The sequence below is a fragment of the Lampetra fluviatilis genome, chromosome 49 (assembly GCF_964198595.1).
Source record: "Lampetra fluviatilis chromosome 49, kcLamFluv1.1, whole genome shotgun sequence".
Taxonomy (NCBI): Eukaryota; Metazoa; Chordata; class Hyperoartia; order Petromyzontiformes; family Petromyzontidae; genus Lampetra; species Lampetra fluviatilis.
In genome coordinates this window covers 6,091,054-6,113,593 of record NC_136323.1, presented here as the reverse complement: position 1 = coordinate 6,113,593, position 22,540 = coordinate 6,091,054, and the positions used below count along the sequence as shown (strand labels likewise).

General features: G+C 44.9%; 1 protein-coding gene across 3 annotated transcripts in view; it reads left to right on the top strand.

Annotated features, from left to right (window-relative positions):
- Nucleotides 1-22,540, top strand: part of LOC144948497 (astrotactin-2-like) — a 469,552-nt gene that overhangs the window by 192,220 nt on the left and 254,792 nt on the right. For all 3 annotated transcript variants that reach the window (XM_078878014.1, XM_078878013.1, XM_078878015.1), the window contains one exon: nucleotides 8,548-8,632. In XM_078878014.1, coding sequence (XP_078734140.1) covers nucleotides 8,548-8,632 — 85 coding nt within the window. The remainder of the gene's footprint in view (nucleotides 1-8,547; nucleotides 8,633-22,540) is intronic.

Below are 22,540 nucleotides of genomic sequence, written 5' to 3'. Positions count from 1 at the left end.
ACAAATAAGCAATTTGCATGTTATCTGGCTTATCCTTTCACACTGCACAATTTATGCCTGTTACCTACCTCTGTCAGGAATACGTGAGTTTGTTTGTACCCTGCAATTAACCAGGAGATGAAATGCACCCATTGGGATGCATGATACGTTGCCTCTTGGAAGGGTGACCTGGGTCATGTTTTTTTTAAATGTTCTCTACTTTATTAACAGGTTTTTTGTATTCTTGAGTGAGTGTGTCGGAGGGTAGGTGTGTGAGCGAGTGTATAGGTGGGTGGGTGGGTAGGTCGATGAGTGTGTGAGTTATTGGATGAGTTGGTGGTTGAATTACCAACACAGGGATAAGAAGCACAACAACAATAACAACCATTGTTCACCACTAAATGGCGGTGACGTCACCACGGCAGTTGTGCCATGCTAGGTGCACTTTGCGGTCACGTAAAGTGTCGAAGGCCCACTGGCAGGAGGTCACGGGACAGACCCAGGTGCCATGGGTTGACTGACTGAGATGACTGGCAGATGCACCAATTGTGCTCTGTACTGCACCAACTTTATGCGTTTTAGCCACCGGGCACTCCGACCGTTGTTGAGAGCATCGCTCCCATGCCCTCCAACGTTGTTGGAGTGTGATTGCCTCCAACGTCAAAGACAAAGATCCCCCGTATAGCCTTAACAGACTGTTTTGGCAAGTGCTGTTCGCGAGCACCTATAAAGATCGGCACGACACACGAGGGGCGGATCGCCAGAACCACGCATGGCAGCCTTTGTCTCCCTAGTGGCGATTTTTACACATTCTTTTGTTCTTTCGGTAAAGTGACGTAGATAGAAAAATAATAATGAAAATAAAGTTAATAAAAATAAATAAAAATAATACTGTAGCCTGGTTCTTAATCGGAGTGAGTGTACTGGCAGTCTATAATGTAGACTTTAGCAATGGTTAAATTGAGTGAGTGTATTGGCAGTCTATAATGTAGACTGTAGCCTGGTTATTAAGTTTGGTGAGTGTACTGGCAGTCTATAATGTAGACTTTAGCAATGGTTAAATTGAGTGAGTGTATTGGCAGTCTATAATGTAGACTGTAGCCTGGTTATTAAGTTTGGTGAGTGTACTGGCAGTCTATAATGTAGACTGTAACAATGGTTAAACTGGGTGAGTGTACTGGCAGTCTATAATGTAGACTGTAGCCTGGAAAAAAAAGCCACGACTGCACCAGGTACTCATTTGAGGCCGAGTCGACCTAGGGGAGACCCAGGACCAGTTCAGATAACAGTCACTGGTGTTGACCGTGAGCGGAAATGGAACCCGGGTCGCCGGGTTCGTAGAGTAGCGCACTCACCGCTGCGCCACCGCTCCCCTCCAGTATCACACACGCATGAACACGGGAGAACAGAATGTGACATTCCACGAATGGGCAGTTGAAGGTCTTGCGCAGTTCCAACGGCGCGAATACCAAATGCGCGTATTTATTCATAAGTATACTTATTGACAAGTGAGACAACCTCGCAGTTGAAGCTGTAAAATCGTCCAAACACATCGACGCGCGCGCGGTGTATTTTTGACGATGTTTATCAACAGTTTGAGAGGGAGCTCTCGCGCATTTAGGTTGAGTGTCATTAGTGTGGCACTCGCAATGAAGCTCGGCGCGCGGAGTCTGACCGCGTGGCATTCACACGAGCATGTCTCCCTGACCACAAAGGGGTGGGTAAATCATCTCCCTCTGCATGGCAGTTCCTAATTGGTTTGGCGCACGATGCCCCGGGTCAAATAAAACAAAACACACAAACATTACTTCGTCGCGATTGCACGAACCATTGCACGAACCATTGCCCACACCTTGAACGTGTCTGAGACGTCTGAAATCGTGGCGGCGCCGCTGTTAATCTTGACCAAAATGAGTTTGCAACACAAAAAAAAAACGCGCGCGCCCGTGCCTTTGTGAACTCTGAAATGGACGGAAAGTCACGCGTGTCTTGTCCCATTAATGTACGGCTGCCCTCAAGTCTTCCACAGTCACTTTGGAGGTCTTTCCCTGTGCCCTTTTGGCCATAGGGTGGTTACTTTCGGTAAACTCAGCTGTGCTTGAGCAAATGTCGCCTTTTACGGCACGCAAATACTAGGATGTATTCCCAGTATACTGCCACCTGAGTTTCTGTCTTTTATTATTGCAGATACATTCACAGGCCTCAACAAAGTTACATTGACACTTAAGTGAGCTCACACATTTTAGATAATAATGGACACATATATATGCGTGGTTCACCGATGTGTTTTCCGGTTGTACCACGTGTTGCCTGGCTTGATGTTCAACTCTTTGCTCCACGTAGCTAAAAGCTTGTTCAGGAGTGAAGCAGAGGGTAGGTGGGCGAGCGTGTGAGTGGGTAGGAGGGCGATTGAGTGAGTGGGCGAGGGAGTGAGTGAGTCATTAGGTGGGCGAGTGAGTGGGTAGGTGGGTGAGGGAATGAGTGGATGAGTGAGTCGATGGGTGGGTGGTTCCGTGAGTGAGTTTGTAGGTGGGTGAGTGGATAGGTTGGTGGGTGAGTGGGTGGATGGGTAGGTGGGTGAGTGAATCGGTGGAAAGGGAGTGAGTGGATGAGAGAGTGCGTATGTGCGTGGGTGGTTCCGTGAGTTTGTAGGTGGGCGAGTGGATAGGTTGGTGGGTGAGTGGGTGGGTGGGTAAGTGGGTGAGAGAATAGGTGAGGAAGGGAGTGAGTGGATGAGAGAGTGTGTATGTGCGTGGGTGGTTCCTAGAATGAGTTTGTAGGTGTATGAGTGGATATTTTGGTGGTTGAGTGGGTGGGTGGTTGAGTCAGTTTCTAAATAAGCTCCCAGCATGCGGAGTGAAACATCATAGAACATTCTGAACGTGGGGTACAACTCAAAAACACATCAGAGACCTGTACAGCACAACCGCGGATACCTAAGTGGTAGTAGTAGTCATGATAATAATAATAAGAGTCAAATATACGAATAATGAAAGTACTGAGTTTTTTTTTTTACAAAAAACTTGAAATGAAAAATTGTACTTGCAAATCCTCCACATCTGGGGCGGTGCCTGTCAGAGAAGCCTCGAGCTGCTCACCTGATGGAAGGAAGAAGAAAAGAATCCAGGCGAATCATGTTTTATCTTGTGAAATAATATATATAAATAAAGAGGAGAAACTGTCCCCTGAACTTAATAGCCTGGCATAATGAGCCATAGCCCTGCCATCCGTCAGAACTCACACCTCTGGACAGTTATGGATGGGACCTCAACCCTTTTTGGCCAGGCCTCTCAGAGACCGCTTTCGTTATCACACCAAACACGGAGAGGGAATCTCCCCGCCGCAAATGGACCGGCCGTTATTTTATCGTCGGTGGTGACAAGAGGTCAGCTTGCCGGACTGTTTCCGCACGCACTTTTTGGTTTAGATACATTTCCCCCCCCCTACTCCATACGCTCGTTTTGTTAATGCTATCCAACAATGGATGAAAGTGTTATCAGGCACTAGCTTTGTCGGTCTGCGCCATCTGTCTGCAACCTGAGGGCACGATGACGCGTTAATAATGATCTGACGTAAACCAGACGTCAGCACGAAGTTACGTTGCTGTTAGCGACTCGCCCGATAGAAACAGGTCAATTAGGTCAATGATTTTTGCTCATAACACGGCGATAAAAACTCAAAATCAGCCCTAAACGGGACGAAACCGTTCAGCCTTTTCGGCCAAGTCGACGATGTCACACGTCACGCGCCTTACGACTGCATCTCATCGCGCAGCTCGGAGGGCAGCGTTGGTATCGCTAATTGACCCTTTCCCGTTTCGAGACGTCTGCAAGTTGCAGGGTTGGGGGGGGGTCCCATTCATCTCTGAATCTCGGAATGCGCGCACGCGGATCGTAGTTAATTTGACGTTGAGAGGCGTAGCGCCGATGACGCGCACGTCCTGCACGTACGTCGTCGGCAACGGGAGAGGGTTAAACGCTTCGGAGGGTACAACGCGTGCTCGAGAGCGTTGCAGGATCCACGCGTGTGCACGAGTCTTCAAACTTGTTTATTCCACGGTCGGCTGGTGAAGTCAGTGTGGTTGCGTCGTTCCAAGCAGCGTTCCGAATCGCCCACCGCTCTTTCGCGTGGCGGTGGGCCACGCACCGCGACCCCGTGCGTTGGCAACTTGCGTGGAATTAGCAGTTGTTACGTGATTGTAATAATCATATTTGTACGTGTATGAAAACGAAACAAAAACTATTGCGGCTGGATCATAGACTAAGCAAGCTGTTGTGAATGTACATTAGCCATTCATTTGTTGTTTTTTTTTGTGGAGGTCCTGGATTGCCCACTTTAACATTACGCGTCCACGAGCACAATTGCTTTTAATGGCCTAATAACGGGCATGGCGGCGTGTTTGAGCGTGCGCAGCGCCAAGGGACGAGACGCAGGGGCTTCGAATGTGGCTTGGGTGCCTTCGATATCAGTTGACCATTGGGGAGGGGGCAGGGTTAGGGCACCTACACTACAGATGTGACAATTCATCCGTTCGTTGGTTTATCATTATTCTTAAACCCGCAAATTTGTTGCGTCACGCTGCTAGAGGCGACAACCATTCGCCTGTAGTGTAAAAACATTTTTCAAGATGAGGAGGAGTCGGTTACTTGAATCGAATTGTGACCCTGAGTTTGCGACAGATCACCGCACCGCCGGGTGGAGAGGGGCGAATGGCCTTCGTCAGCGGCGGTCAGGCGAATGGTTAACAACAAACGTACAACGACAAAAAAACAACGGTGCAGCACTTTCGCTGAGCGTGCGCTATCAGCGCACTGCGATGATGATGTCTGCTCGCAGTGCCCGGAGGAGACCCTTCACAGCACCTCGTGGGTTGTGTGCCGATGCTCTGGCCCTTAACGAACTCCCAACGACAAACAAAACCCAACAAAACCCGTCAGAGCCGATTGGGCTCAGTCCTCACGAAGGACTTATTGCGGTAAAACACGTGTGCTCAATTTGATGGGCGCTTCACGAGTGGCCTTTTTGCCGTGGCAGCAATGTCATTACCCCGGCACGCCTGGCGCGTTGGTGACTTGCCAATCGCGGCGTCGTCATTTTATTTATTCCTGCGTCACTGTGAATGCGACGTTACGGCTCTTTTGGAGTGCACCGCGGCGTTGCTGATGCGCGAAGAAGAGGTGATTGCCGAATCTGCGTGCGTTGGCGGATTTTTTTTTTGTCGCCGTCGAATTCCCAACAACTGTAACACATTGCTTTGGTTTTTACTGCCTGTCTTGTAAACGATTGTCCCTCCAAAATACTAAAAAATGTACCCGTAAAAACAAAGTTTTTCACTATAAATCCTTTATATGCGTGGCATCGGTTTTATTTTATTATTCATTTCTGTTTTTCTTGAGTAAGAGTTTCATTTTTATCACATTGGTATTTTAAATTAAATATGAAAAAAAATTCCTAAAAAGTGGAAAATTTTGGAAAAAAAATTTCACGAAAATAAATTGTCACGCACAACGAGTCTGTGTGCAAAATGTCAGCTCGATTGGATCACGGGAAGTGGGTTAAAAAACGACCGAAAGATTTGCACGGTCGTAAGCGTGCAAGCAAGCAAGTGAACTTAATATAAAGGATTTAAAAAAAAAACGAAGGAGCTCATCTCCGATGGCTTGGGTCGTTTCTCAAGATACACTTACTGCCTTTAAGCTAATCGACACATTGCCTCTAGTTTGGCTGTTGGAGCCTCAAATATTTACAGCGAATCCGGAGAATTGTAAAAATGGACGGCTGTGACTAAAGTAAATCTTCGGTGGCCGACAGTTATTATTACTGAACTTGTAATACGGAGTTCGCTGGTTCTTAAATGCCACCAGCCTCTGTCCAGCCAGCAGTATAGATGGGATATAAACACAGCTAATAGTACGGAGGCAAAGTGTGGGCACACCCACCTCTTCCACCTAAGACATCCGGCCTCTAAAGGGGCACTCTTTCTCTCTCTCGTGGAAGACCTTCTGCCAGCAGTGGCATTAGAAGGCAATTGCAGGGCTGCGCCGTCATCTTGGTCTATTCACTACCAGCACAGATTCACTCTTGTGTTTCCGTACGTAAAGATATCAGTTGTAGGGAGACAACTGGAGAACACATCACGGAATCTCAAGGCAGTTATTGATCACAGACTGGAATCAAAAAGTTAAAATAGAGAGGCGAGCAATTGCAGGGCTGCACCTTTACCTTTCGATCCGACCAAATACAAAAGCATATCTGTGTGGGAGAAAGCCAAAAAGTAGACATCTAAATCCGACTATATACACATTTTCTCTGGCCTTTCTGCATATTACATGTGGAAACTCATTTCATATTCCAGCAATGACCATATTCTTTTTTGACCTTATACTTATGGCTCCAAGAGTCGGGTGTTGTGTTTTGTGTGAGCAGGGAGATGACTTGTGGTCTGCAGGGGAAGAGGCAGAATAATACATTTGGTTCGTTGAAAGAAAAAAAAAGTGCAATTGAAAATATTCAGATTTTATAATTAAGTTTCAAAAAAATGTCCGCTTGAGGGCTGAATGTCATTTTTAGTAGAACGACCAGAAGTTGGTTTCTTTTTCAAACCGTTTATGAACCTGTAGTCCCCGTTTAAATAGGATTGGCCACGGCTCGTGATAACATTAACTCTCTTGCAAATCTGTTCCACATTCATCTGCAAGATGCATTTCACTTAACCGAGGTCACGCTCGAGTCGTTTTATGGAAAGTCAATAATTATCAATGCCAAACGTGAATAGTTGTGGCCCCACCGATTTCACAGTCATTTTAACAGTCAAAGTGAAGACATTTATAATCACAATTGAAGGTCAAGCCACCTCGCTGACGTTCTTGTGTCATGTTGTGTCCATGGTGTGTGACCTTCAGCTGACCTAGACACCGGTTTTAAGTGGTCGTTGAACAACAGGTTGACCTGAGGTGTGGCAGTGCGATTAGGCAGTTTACAATGGATATGAGGGTGGTCAAATGATTGTCAGTTCTGGATGTTAAACATTCTACCTCTCGGTGCTATCTAACGGCCACAGCCATGTCTGCCGTCGTCTTCTATGAATATAGAACACATGGCCTGAAATACCCAGTCGAGGCCTGGTCCAAACATGCACTCTTGTGCATTTCTCTGGCATCCGCTAAATATCTATTGTCCTCTTGAGGCGATTTTGGCCTATTCATCCAAACTGTCCAGGTGTATTGGAAGAGCTGGGAATACCCACAATTTAACCCACCACATGCCACCGGCCGATCGACTAATTGTCGTGAACCCATTTATACTGCTGCGTGACCAGAGGCGAGGGGGGAGCGGGTGTTAAGAAAATGTCAACGTTCCATAAACTGCCGTGCTGGAAGGTGGAATTGAACCAATGACCTCTGGATTGCAAGTGCAGTATGCTAACCATTATACCCAGGCAGCATCCACATTTTTTTTATGGATGGATGTAAATATGCATACTCTGCCCATAACTGACACTGTATACATATACATAACCCGTCGAATTCCCCAAGGTTGTCTTCCTCCTGACAATACTTGCTACACCCCGAGACTGTAAGCTTCGCACGCATATAAAGTTACATGTAAATTACTGACCGTATTTTTTCTCGGGTTTCTGCGATTGTGATTTTCCAAGGTGCGATGTCACGTTTCACGACACAATGATTATGCTGATATTAAAGGAGGCTTACCGGCTATAATAACTTAGCAAGCAGCAGAGTCAAAAGTCAAAGTGTTTTCCTTCCACAATGAGCATTGAGGCATTGGTGTTCATTTCCCATATACAGCCCTGCAGAGCCAGTGATGGAAATTCCACATTCCTATGTTGGGGGAAAACGTCGCCATAGGACAATGACTATTTACTTCCCCACACAAAGCGATATTAATTTTATCGACCGCAAGAGATATTCATATTTTCGACCCCTAAACCAAGGTTTGAACTTGCAAACTTTGATTGTGAGCCGCTTGCTCTGCTGCTCAGCCACATCGCTGGTTATTCTGATTTCAGTTTCTCACAACTTTGTAAATGGTATTTATTGCTGTGTCCTCCTGCTTTGCTGTGTTTCTGGTACAACTAATGTTCACTAGAACGTTTTAAACGGCATGCAGTTCGCTTGACATTAGACTATCATGCCCTCTAATGTTTGCAACCTTACAATCAATAACGCACATGCTGTTAGTCGCGTGATAATATAATTGATAATTCATTGAACGATGAAGATAATTATGTTGTATAACCCCCACGCAAATGAGTTGCTCCCAATAACATTTCACAGAGCACGTATTCAATCGACGGTAGCTATTTCTGTCGAAGTATAATTGTTCGGCAAATTCATAAACATTTCGCCGAGACGTTTTGAAGCGAAGATAAAATGACCGACGGCATATAACGAAATGGCGGTAGTTTTGCATAACGGGCGACACGATTAGCACGGATCTCACGCTGTGCGATTTATTCGCTGGATCGTCGTATAGCTGCATCCCGAGTCTTTTCCCCATTGTCGCCCCCTTCTCCACCTGAACTCTGATCCCATCTGTCCACCGCAGGAGACTGCAGCTGCCGGGATGGCTACCTGCCTGACCCTGTCTACAGCCACCTTTGCGTGCGCAAGCAGTGGGAACTAAACCAAGGGTGAGTCTCCCGCGACACGTGACACAAACTGCCCGCACCACCACCGCCGCCGCCACCACAAGATAAGAGCTGCGATGATTCGCCAAGTCAAAATATATATTCTTGGTTCTTTCGGTAAAGTCACGTAGAAGGGAAACAATAAAATAATAAAATATAAAACAATAAAATTCTCACGACATTTCGATTTATTGTTTTATATTTTATTATTGTATTGTTTCCCTTCTACGTGACTTTACCGAAAGAACCAAGAATATGAATCCCTGCAGTCACGAAAGCTTTAAATCAAAAGTCAAAATATGCGTGTGCAATATTTTCGGAGGGGGTGAGAGCTTGCGTAGAAAGCAACATATACAAAATACGATTGTAGCATTATTACTCATTCTCTCTAGCGATGAACATTCGTTTACATCTTGTTTAACATTCACTGAGCCATGCACCCCCCCCCTCCTTCCGCTGACTTTTCTCGGCCCTGCTTTTTGTGTTCAGTTTGTTGTCCTTCCCCCGCATCTCGGATTAGCACGGTTGGTTACGTACGGTGCAAAATAAGTTCAACATACATCAAGTTCAACATGATCAGTCAGCTGCCGGACGATGTCTTCCTACGCTGCAACAATCGCAACAATGTTCCATCTAGTGTCTGTGTACGTATGTTGAACTTCTTTCGCACCGTATGTAGCCAACCGTGCTAATTGGAGATGCGGGGAAGAACAAGAAACTAAACCCAAAAAGCAGTTCTAGAGAAATTAGTTTTCAATTTAGATATTATTCAAACGGACGTGGGGGGCCGAGAAAAGTCAGCAGAAAGACGGGGTGGGTGGGGGGGGTGTATGGCTCAGTGAATGTTAAACAAGATTTAGACTGAATGTTCCTTCCCTTTATTAATTCTAACCTTACTCCCTCCCTTTGATACTACTAATCCTGCATAATGCATGGGCATAATGACTTTAAACCCCTCGCCAAACCTCCTACGCATTTCACAAGTAGTACTAATCGCATATCTGCATTTCCCATAAATATGCTAAATTCCTCTTGATATGCAAATTATTTTGTCAAGACGCTCTTCGCCCCTCCATCCCAGCATAAATAGTCGATCCAAGCCTGGGGCGTGCCATTCAAACTCTGCCTTCTCGACAGACCTGTTCTCCACCTGAAGACGGCTGCTTGCGTTGTGGCCGAAACGTCGTGAGAATTATTTTATAATGTTTTATTTTTATTATTTTCCTTCTACGTGACTTTACCGAAAGAACCAAGAAGATGAACGCTACAATCGTAGTTGGTATATCCTGCTATCTACTCAAGCTCTCACCCGCTCTGAAAATATTGCACACACTTATTTTGACTTGGCAAATAACCACAGCTCTTATCTTGTTCTTGGTTCTTTCGGTAAAGTCACGTAGAATGGAAATAATAAAATAATAAAAATAAAACATAATAAAATAATTCTCACGACGTTTCGGCCACAACGCAAGCAGCCGTCCTCAGGTGGAGAGCAGGTCTGTCGAGTAGACAGAGTCTATTTTATTATTTCCATTCTACGTGACTTTACCGAAAGAACCAAGAAGATGAATCCCTGCAGTCACGAAAGCTTTACATCGAAATTTAGCTCTTATCTTGTACATAACTTAAGTCGGTGTCCATTCCCGAGTCTCGCTTGTGTACTGTACTAAACAACATGCTTACAGTCTCAAGCTTTTGTGCACCGCGATAATCCAAACTTATGTTCATGCCTGTATGATGATATTATTGTTGCAGCACGTGTGACCTTTTCAAAATGTTTTGATGTCGATGTTTTTATTTTATTTTTATTAGGAATAATATTCAAAGCGTTGTGTGACTTCATTTAAACCGCTTATGTAGAGGCATTATCATTTTTTTTCATCGTGAAGTTTTAATCCTAGGAGACACATGGCACATGTCAAAAAATATATAATATTAATAATTAAAAGATAGAATACATTTTCATCCACTGTTGCACTGGCTGTGACCTTTCGTAGAAAGCCTTCCACTGCTTGTGCAGTGACACCCGTGCCAGCATGGTACATAGAGTTTACCCTTGACTGGTTTGAATGAACATCCACACTTAAATCTTTCCTGTCCGTTTGCATACTCTGCGAGATAGGAGGCCATCCTCAGGCAAGCACAATGGAAGCAAATTGTCTGATAAATTGCATTGTTGATGCATCAATTACTAGGGTTCATGTTCTACAAAATTCCATTCTGGTTTATATCCTCAAATTGTGTTGACAAGTGCTATCACCGTTTGAATGAAATCCAATTTTTATCTCCATCCATTATGTATATGGAGTCTGTTCATTTGAAAATTAAATGGAAGGGGTTTTTCTGAGGTATTTTAATACAAATTCCGCACCCCCTATTTGCTCAGAAATGAGAAATGAATTTAACATCTTAATGAACTCTAGTTGGCTAAAAGGTTCAATTTAATCAGGGAAAAATACGCCGTTTAAAACATTATTTACACTCTATCTTCCAGCACAATTGACACTTATGCACAACATTAAGATAATTCCTTGGCAGTAGGGCACACGAAAAATAAAATCTCACTACACTCATCATTGACCCGAACTAATGACATGCAACTATTGCACAGACTGATGTTTCAGGTATCTGCCCTTCCTTCTTTGAATACATTTATAGTCTTACAAAACAGCGGTAACGATGCAAGCGCTGAATTTTATTTCCAATTTGAGTCATGCATTTAAGATGCTGCCATATCTTTCTGAAACGGTGAGAGCACTGCGCTTGCGATCCAGAAGGTCGCCGGTTCGATTTAATATCCTGGCAGCGGCAGTTGAAACGATGGGGCGAGTTTCCTGAATTCCTGCCTGCCGATGTCCACCAAAAGCGGTATAAATGGGTACAACCATGATTAATTGATTGGTGGGGTAAAGTGTGGGTTTCTCCCACCGGATCTGAAGACGTCTTTGCCAGCGTGGTAGAAGTTGGCCAACAGACCCTCTGGAGGGGCTCTTGCGAACTCCTTCTCTTGTGGAAGCCAATTCTGCCAGCATTGGCATCAGCAAGGCATTGCAGGACTGTTCCTTTACGCACTCTTTTCATGTACTCACGACCAGCGCACATATTTACGGTGGTATTTATTCGTGGAAATATTGATGATTTCTATCGGAGGGACGCAAATGGAAAATGCAGCAGAGGACGGTAACTCATGGCCGGGAGCGGGATCACCAATCTGAAATGAAGATGACGACGAGAGGAAGGTGGAGTGTAAAGTATAATCTAATAACGGAAATCAACGTACGCCAATGTGGCCGAAGAGGAGAGTTATCAATCAGTGCACACTACCTGCTGTGACCTATGGATCGGAAACGTGAACTGTGACAAAGTAAATTGAGCAACATCTGAAAAGCCATTAGGCACGCCAGAGGTTCATGCCTGAGAAGTACACTGAGACACGGAGAGGAAACACATACATCGGCGAGCCACGAGTTAGAAATACCGTGTTGACTGTTAAAGAAAAAAAAAGTACGGAGGCTTTGGTGGGACACATCAGCAAAAAATGGACGATGGCCGGTGGTCGAGACTGGTGACAGAGTTGCAGCCGAAGTAAGGGAAGACACGCAAGGGCGCATCCACCGGGGAGACGGAGCAATGAAATGGGCTCGTGTGCAAGGGGGCGATACGGAGAGAGACGGCCACGGCTGAGGGAGCCCTTCGTCCAGCAGTGAATGGATAATGGCTAATGACGATGACGAGAGAGCACAGTTGGCTAAGAGCGGTGGGAGAAAAGTTCAAGACACGTACATACATCACTTACAGTATCAAACTAACATGGATGTTCAGCCCGTATTTTAAATACATTTTCAGATAAATTGGATTGCGTAATCTTTTCTCAAGAGCATCTAGCCACGGGTTCGACACGAACATTCCGATGCAGATCTGGCGCCGCGCAGGTTTTTTCACAGAAGTATGCACACCCTGCTGTCCATATGCTGCCTATCAAGCAATTGCTTCTTGCGATAAAATTCAAACCCACAGCTGGGGTCTTGGGCTAATAGGGTGTTTACTGCAGTGGGCTCCCCAGTTGTAGAACTCTCTACTGTGCCCCCCCCCCCCCAGTTGTGTACATCTCTACTAGTGCCCCCCCCCCCCAGTTGTGGAGCTCTCTACTGATGCCCCCCCCCAGTTGTGTACATCTCTACTAGTGCCCCCCCCCCCCAGTTGTAGAGCTCTCTACTGTGCCCCCCCCAGTTGTGTACATCTCTACTAGTGCCCCCCCCGCCAGTTGTGGAGCTCTCTACTGATGCCCCCCCCCCAGTTGTGAAACTCTCTCCTGGTGCCCCCCCCCCAGGTTGTGGTACTCCCTGCGTGCCGAGATGAGGCTCTCCCTCTCTTTAAACAAGTTATTTTTCTCCCGAATTCGTTTTATTCTTATCTTCGGGTATCTTATTTTGCCACCCAGTAATTTTTGTTTATTTTTGTTTACCCTTCTCATTTTCATGCACGGCACCTTGAGACGTGTGTGAAACGTGCCTTTTAAGTGCACGTTATTATTTTTACAGTGAAAAGCGAAGTGACAGCCATTTTGGTACCCTGTCAAGCAGCCTGACGTTGGTTACTATGAAAGTGGCTCGTGCATTTTTTCTGCATCGCATTTGCTGTATTTGTATGCAATGTGTATATATTATCTGCGACAATATTTCACAAGACACACAGTGGCGCATACAATAACGCATATTACCGTATTTTCCCGCATGTAGCCCGCATACGCATATACCCCGCAAAAATTGCGTTTTGTGTAAAAAAAAATCAGATAGCCCACACCTCCATATAAACCGCATGCATTCATATCTTTAACTTCGTTACCGCACGCAGCTTAATTCCATCATATTAATACAAAGTTTACATTTGTAATACATTCCACCATCAATTGTTAACAGTAAAATCAAAAGTAAATATCCAATAACTAAGTAATACATAACTGGTAGATAAGTAAGTAAGCGTACTGTTAGGCTTACCAGCATTCGACCTCATCATATTACAGACCGGCAGTTACCCTTGTACAGTTTGAGCACTGGTAGATTGCGCACTGCGCAGACAATAGCGGCACCACGGTAACGCCATTGCCTCCTGGCAACAAAGCCATTGGAATTTTTCGATTTAAAGCTTTCGTGACTGCAGGGATTCATCTTCTTGGTTCTTTCGGTAAAGTCACGTAGAAGGGAAGTAATAAAATAATAAAAATAAAACATGATAAAATAATTCTCACGACGTTTCGGCCACAACGCAAGCAGCCGTCCTCAGGTGAAAACCAGGTCAGTCGAGGCGACAGCGTCTGAATTCAACCAGGTCTGTCGCCTCGACAGACCTGGTTTTCACCTGAGGACGGCTGTTTGCGTTGTGGCCGAAACGTCGTGAGAATTATTTTATTATGTTTTATTTGTATTATTTTATTACTTCCCTTCTACGTGACTTTACCGAAAGAACCAAGAAGATAAAGCCATTGGAAGTTTGATACAAAGCTCATGGTCGCGACTGTATCGTGCTCAGCCAATAGCAGCGGCCTAAGGGACTCGGCAATTATGATTCCGCGTCTGGTAGACGCTTGTTAAGGCCCTTCCCACTGTGCAATCCAGAGCCTCAGCTGGAACTTGCGCACCCCCCTACAGCCACTGAAAGTATTACGGTAAACAAAGCGCACTCACTTCAAACATTGTCGTTTCATTGTACAACCAATTGGAATCATTTAAAACGTGATAACATGCGCAATTTTATTGTGAGTGGTTTATTCAGCAGTGCTTTAGTCAAAGGTAAGTGTTGCATAGTGGATAGTCCTACCATGAAAAAATTCAACGGTGTTATGACATGTCACACGTGTAAAATATTTTTGGGATCGCCCGCACCTCCATACACCCCGCAGGGTCTTGTTTTGTTTGTTAAAAGTAGTCTACCCCGCGGGTTATATGCGGGGAAATACGGTACAGCGTAATACGTTACAGAATAACAGCAATTATTTTTTTTAAAATATTAGAAGCCATTTTACAGAAGCTTTGACCTTGGCATACAGCTCGCTCATATACATTTTTATTTAGTTTTTTATATATATATAAAATAGAGCTCAGCTGCCAGAGTGATTGCAATTGGGTAAGCGTTCATTTGCAAATCATAGGTCACACGCCATTGTGATGCACAGGACTGAGTCCTTGACATTTGGCTCAGTTGATTTTAAACTAAAGTCATATTTTGTGAATCACTTTTGTGCAGACGAAATGTTACTGCGTGATTAGGCAGTGCCGCCGCGCCTCATATTACCTTCACAGATTTCCGTTTAACTCTTGCGTCTGCAGATGATTTTATTTGTTTGGCCTGAATATTAATGGTGCAAGCGCGCAGCCTTGCGCTAGTTTTTGTTTTTTTGCGTAAATGTCACGTGGCGCGTGTGTAAACTGACTCCGTGAATTAAAATGACATCGGTTGAAAACCCTGCGCCAAGGTTTACGCCGCCACGCAGGAACACCTTTTGTACGAGTCCATAAAAAAAAATATTATACTGGCGGTAGAAACACCGTAAGATCTTGTCTCGGCCTACAGGGTTATCAAAAAAGATTTGGAAAAAAAATGTAGACACAGGCTATAGAGATGGGAAATGTAATGTGCCTTTGACAGTTTTATTCAGATCAATTAAAAGCTCCTTTGTTATAAACGCCGTCTTTTATTTTTAGCACGCAATAGCAATAGCCCCAATTTATCACTTTCAATTTCAAAAGTGAAAGATGTGGGTTCCCAAGGTTGAAATGCGTTGCCAAAGGCCGTTATTAAGCTGCTTTATGGTGCCTGGAAGCCAGATGTAAGAAACACTTAAGTTTGAGAGCTCTTTCCATACACAGCGGCAATGTCCACTGCCCCACCCTGAACGCCAGACGTCCCTGTTCATATCCTCATATGGGCCAGAATAGGTCACAGTGGCTCTGCCTGTCCATTCACAGTGTTAGAATACGTGGTAAATAGGTAAAAGGTGCAGCCCTGCATTTAGATTATGCTCACATTATTGAGCATAATGTATGAACGACAATCGATCGGTTTAACACGTTTAACACGTAGGCTTTCGCGAACAATATTCATAATAAAGGTTTTTTGGGTTAGATCGCGTAAGTATAAATGTGCCGTAACCCTCCACCGCCCGACACAGCCAGTAAGGTTTGTCACGTAATCAACGCGCCAATGAGTTTACTACTTCAGCCCACCGGTGTGTTGGAGAGTAAATCCACAACATTTACTATGTGATCAGCAGGCAGCGTGTAGTGGTGTCAAATGTGGATAGTCCCGCATTTTCCGAGACATCTGGTCAGCGTGGAAGAGTAGGCCAAACGCCCTCTAGAGGGTGGAGGCCCTTTTCCCTGCAGTGGCGTGAGTGGGCATTTTCAGGGCTGCACCTTCACCTTTTATTTGTGGCTGTTGTTCGTTAAAATGTTAATAAGTTCGAATAGCACTGCTCTAAAATCTCCACGATACCCAGATGGTAAAAGGTGCCCCTTTATCGACCACGTGACAATACAAAGGATCGTAACTCAAATCAAACATTGAAAATTCCCTGCGAATATGTGACCAGACTACAGCAAAACCACAACAACAACGAATAATGCCAACTGCAGACTTCCCAGCACAATGAACAAGTGTTCATATGGCTGGTATTTAAATAAATAAATGCCCACGTGGCTTGCGGAATATTGTTAATTCTAGTCATTCTAAGTCACCGCTGGTCACAGAAATCCCACCAGGAATTTAATTTGCATCGGCTGGTGGTGGTGGGGGGTGTGAGCGAGCCATTTTTTGAATTCTGAATTCACGGTACACACTGGCGCTATGCAGACCACCGTGTAAGGAGCCTCGCACCTTTGTACGAAATAAAACGGGCGAAGACAGAAGTGGAAAATGCATATGAATTTTTGGCCGATTATAATTGTATGGATTTTTTTTTTGTTACGTGCCAGAGCCCCCAAATAAGATTATGGTGATTTATTCTTGTGGCATCGGTGGAATAATGATAAAATGAGACGCAGGGAAAAAAAAAAGTCCCACACCTTGGCTGTCTCTGGGCATTTAGGAATGCGTGCAAATATGGAAGCCATTTGTCACTTGGATGACTGCATGTGAGGTATGCAAAGGATCCCTTTTTGAATTAACCCCTTAGTTGAACTACCTTCGTAAATCATTATCATAATCATCAAATCAAAAGTGATTTCTTGCGCATAAATATCATCGAGTTAGGGCGTATCTATTACGCGTACAGCCCTGAGCCGTTGGTGGGAATTCCTCGTTCCTATGATGGGGGTGAGTTTATCCGGAGGGAGAAACACTGTTGGTGGCCCCCACAAAGTGGTTGATTGTTTTATCGACCCCAGAGGCATGATGGGCTGAGTCAACTGCCAACCAGGATTTGAACTCACGACCTTTTGACTGAGAGCCGCTCGCTCTACCGCACCCGAGCAAGTTTAAGGCCTATCCAACCAACAGCGAAGTGAACAAGAAATTAAAGAGCTGCACTTTTACCTTGCTATTTGCATATGCTATGATGTGTTTTATGAATATACTTGTGGGCCATAGGGCAATGAAGGTTGCATCGAAATTTTTTTTAAATACTCTGTTCTGCTCAGGCCGACCAATGTTATGGAGGTAATGTTCTTAAAGCAGGGATGAAATTATAATTTGACGAGGCAGCTTTGCATTGGTTTTTCCTGAAGCAGTTTTGTATTTTGCAGCCGTGGTAATACAGCTTGAAGCACAATCTAATTATTATGTAAATTCTGCTTTCTTTTGTAACAAAAATAATGCTAAAATACACGCAGGGCAATGCGCAGTTCCTTGTGGCCTGTTTGCGTCCGTTGGTTTGTCTGCATGCCCTGTTCACTCTGCTTGCGTAAAGCCCACGTGTTTAGACTGTCTCCACGTCCTTTGCTTATGCTGCCGTGCGTCTAGAAGTCTCCGCCACAGTCTTCCCCCCTTACAAGAAGTAGCCCAGGGTGTGTGTGTGCGTGTGTGCCAGATCCGTCACCATGTCAAGTGGGATTCGTGCCATCCTCGACAGCTCCCTGTTGTTTTTTTATTTTAGTTTTTTTCTATCCACAAATTCATTCCAAGTGTGCTGTCGGCATCGAATTACGAGATGAAGCCCGCTATTCGGAAATTGTCACGGAGTGGCACATCACCCCGCCCCCCCTGGCGCGTTAGAGAATGGCCTGCGGAAGTAGACTTCAAGGAAATTGTTCTGAGATCTCTTACGTGACATTTTTTATCCACGTCCTAAGGGATATTTTTCATTCTCAAGAGTGGGATTTTTTTTTGTCAATATTACGTGAAGACTCAAAGTTCATGCAGTGGCTTTTTTGAGATGTAATTGGTGATCGGACTGAGGCCATCAACCCGCTACACTTGAAAATATGGTTGCCACTTCTAATAAAAAAAGTATAATTACGAAGAGTATCTCACAATGTCATAAGAGGTGGGAACTATATGTAAATCTGAATATTTATTTAGAATCAGAATATTTATTTAGATGATGAGGAATCCGATGAGCTATTAAGCACAGACGCCCAGTAGTTTCACAGATGTCCAGGAGTATGCACATGAATTGTCTTGAGTGGTAAATCATTAATGTCCTCCGAAGACTTTGCAGATTTCCCATGACAGCCACCTCAAAATGAGCATGGCCCTAGGAAAACCAGCACAGGTGGGCAACTCGACTTGAGAACCCAGTTGAATCATGGGTGGCTGAAATCCAGATCTAAAGCCGTCACACTCAGCAGTGGCAGCTCAATTATCTGACCCATGCGCCATGCAGCCACAGGCCTCTGTGTTCTAATCTTATAAGTACGTGCGGCTGTGTGGCTCAGCGGAATAACACTCCCGCCTCTGCAGATGCAACGGGACCGCGCGGTTTGAGAATTCCAATATTTGGCACGGGGGCGAGCAAAAAGATGCACACTTGCCTGCGTGAGCCAGGAGGGCAGCTCACATGCAGAGAGTATTCTCAGCGTCTCGTCCCAGAGTCAAAAAGATGCACACCAATGCATCGGCTGCAAGGAACAGGTTGTTTTTACTCGCTCCGTTCGCACGGAACTTTAACGGAGAACAAAATCAACAGCTCCTGGCCCGTGACAAATATTCCTGTCTGGTCCAGTGGAGGGTGCTGCTGTCTGAGTGCTGGAATGCAAAGCGATGTAGAGATGTAAATTTTCGCAATTGGATACGATATCAAGTGTCACGACGGGACGATTATCGCGATATCAGTATGTTAACAGCTTTGCAACTGTGCTGCGTGTTTCCGTCGTGTTGTTTTTGTGCCTTTGCTGCAATGTCCAGCGCAGGCAAAGATTGATTCGAAGTTCTGCAGCTGCAATTCGGTCGATACCAAGGAAGCATGCAACGTTTGGCCAACGTTGTTGGCATGCGGTTGGCACTGTTAGATCCAACGCTCGCCCAGCGTCCCCCCCCCCCCCCCCCAACGACGTTCCATGTTTACTGGGTGCAAGTCTGCCATAAGTCTGTCTCATCATTACTATAGACAATCCTTATGATGCACGATGAGGTACACACACATCCGCTACGTAGTTTTATGAACCAAAAAGCAATTTTGCCGTAATATAACTGTCGCTCTGTCAATTGATGTGATTTCATTCGTGTATATATGTATATTTTACAAATCGCTCATTTAAAGGAGAACATCTCCTGATTTACATCTTCGACCTTTTATTTTAACGCAAACACTCGCGACCATCCGCGCATTTGCGTGGGGTACACGGCCGTGGTGGAGGGTGGGTGGGGGAGGCATGGTGGCGTCACCTGGCTCATTCGGGCTGTGGAATTCAGTCGTTGTCATCGCAGAGATGTGCACGGTGACGTCGCCACCGGGGCACTTGCCCGCGCGTGCGCCAGTCAGCCGGCCAGTGAGCAAAACTTTTTTGTTATTATAATATCGCGCGGCTTGTGTTGTGCGAATGTGGTGGTCACACACCCAACAAGGCCACGGGATCGGTTGTAGGCTCAACTTCAAATTTAAATGTTAAAGTTAAACCATGACTTCTCTTGGGCAACTCAACAATACTCAGAAGATGTAATATTTCATTAAAAAAAATAATGAAATGAACAACAACAATCATCATTTCAACTTGTTCTTTCAACACAGTATTCACTCGCGAAGAGAGCCTCCAACTCAACGGTGCGAGGAGGAGCCACAAACGACCACGTGGTGCGATTTGGACCGGCGATATGATTACCGTTCACCCAGTACGGCATATCGCGAAATATCCATGTCACGGCAACTCTGGATGATGCTAAATGTCCACGCGGTGTCTTGTTGCCGTGCTGTATGTTGGGATAATGCACAGTATACTAGTCGAGCGTTTTAAGGCAGCTGAACTTGAGCATGAAAAGGAACGTAGCAATGTGTCTCGGGAAGAAAGTTTCTAATCGGCGCGTACAACCTGCTCTGGCATATGGTTCATAAAAAGAAAAACAACGGTCGTTAACAAATGGGTAGAAACCTCAAAAAGGTGTGCAAAGAGGTGTGGAGAGATGCATGGCTCGTAATTTAATTGAGGAGGCAGGGAGAGGAACACGTGGATTAGAGGACGCACCCGGGTTAAATGACATAATTCAAGCTGTCATGTTAAAGCGAGTGGGCTTGGGCAGGACGTGCCATCACGGGAGGGAAGGCGGCCGATTGGTCGAGACGGTTGACGGAGTGGCAGCCGAGGGATGGAACGTTTCACCCGGGAGAGAGAGAGAGAGGGGGAGTGTGCGTTGACAGATGAGATGCAGCGAGGACATCGTCAGCTCATGTGCAAGGTGTTGCGTGGTGATTTTGTTGCCGTATAGCGAGCGGTGGCGATGGCGACCTCACGTCACTCGATGCAAGAATACATCTCCATTGGGTCCTGTTCATCCGTGAAATCCTTATTGGCAAAGCTGCGCTATACTTAGCTAATTCATTAACCCCATTGTCAAACCCAAGAAACCTCAGACGTCTATCTAATTGCCTTTTAACTATCACAAGAACAAGAATAGGAAAAGGTGACAGAGACTTTACCTTTGCAGCAACGACGTTTTGGAAGGACCTTCTTTCCTCCCTAACCATGGTAAATCTTCCTTCAAAAATGCCCCAAAGCAGAAGATTAATGCTGGATACAACTTAGTTTGCAAATCTGATTTGTAACTTTCATCGTTACCCGTGTATCGGTATTTCTATTTTAATGTGCAATGTTGTAGAGGGACTGTGTGTTGTTTTCTTGGTGTGGCCTGGGACTGTTTTTGTTGTTGTTTTGTTGACTTACCCAAGCTTGGGAATTGGTGTACTTATGCCATTTGAACTTATACACTTTATTTATTTTATGCATTTATTTTTAGCGATTGGCTTGCTTTTCCTACACTTTGCACTCCCATCGTGTCTTGCGTCATTTGTCATTGTGAACTTGCTAACCCGCCCCTACTGGACATCTGTAGGGGAAAAAAGAGCTTCATAGCTCATCGGATTTATCCAGGATAAATAAATATTCTGATTCTGGATTGGGGAGGCCTTCATCTAGCAGTGACTTGACCGTGGCTGCTGCTGCTGTTGATATGTTGTAAAGTTGCACCCAACACTATGGCTTGGCACACACAGAGGTGTGATCTTCGCTGCAGGCCCCTGCCGTGGTGTTAATAACTGAAAATAGCGGTGTAAAAAAAAACACCACAACAACAACAACGACGAGTATTAGCAAGACCCACGCTGTTGTGGCACAGTATTTAGTGCTGCTTGCCTATGTGGACTTGTGCTGGGTGCAAATGGCCTGTCCGGCATTTGTGTGAATGCTCGGGTTAAAGTGTGGGCCGATGTTGCGACGTCTTAATAATGGTCCGCATTTACTACCCAAGGATATTAATAAAAGCAAAAAAAAATGAAAGAATCGGAGCACCGTATAATTAGCTAAAAAACTGAATAAAAGCCACACAAATTCCAGTCAATAAGGCGATGATTAGATCAGCGTTGATATATCGTAGGAATCTTACTCAGATAAAGCAATTGGTGATAAAAGTGTTCAATAAACAGGAGGAGACAAGGCAGAGGAACGATTACTAATGAAGGCATTAAGAAGCAATTAGGGGCCGCAGATTCTGTTTCAAGGATGAAAACAAAATTAAGATAAAATAAAATCTAACGGTGTGACGAAAATGTGGACTCGTGAAAAAAACCGTTGCTGTTTAGATGTTTTAAATTGGACAAATGTATGAAGGCTAAACGATTTGGATTTTAGTTTTTTTTCGATTTAAAGCTTTCGTGACTGCAGGGATTCATCTTCTTGGTTCTTTCGGTAAAGTCACGTAGAATGGAAACAATAAAAAATTATAAAATAAAACATAATAAAATTATTCTCACGACGTTTCGGCCACAACGCAAGCAGCCGTCATCAGGTGAAGACCAGGTCTGTCGGGGAGACCAGGTCTGTCGGGGGAGACAGCATCATTTCCCCCGACAGACCTGGTCTTCACCTGATGACGGCTGCTTGCGTTGTGGCCGAAACGTCGTGAGAATTATTTCATTATGTTTTATTTTATTATTTTTTCTTGTTTCCATTCTACGTGACTTTACCGAAAGAACCAAGAAGATTTGGATTTTTATGCAGTAAATGGTCGGGGTGGAATGGTGGATCGGTGTTTGCAACATTGCATTCATGAATCCAGTGGATTCCCGGCTGACATCAGTGACGAATGATATCTGAACCGGTTCTGCTTCCCCCCCCCCACCACCCTACCCCCTTAATTAAGTTGCACTGACCAACTTGGTGAAGTATGGTCAAATAAGATCCACTTCCAACACGGCGCAGGGAAGCCTTCATCCGGCAGTGGATTTATATAAGGCTGTAAAGTAAAGTAAACCTCTTGAGTTATAATTCA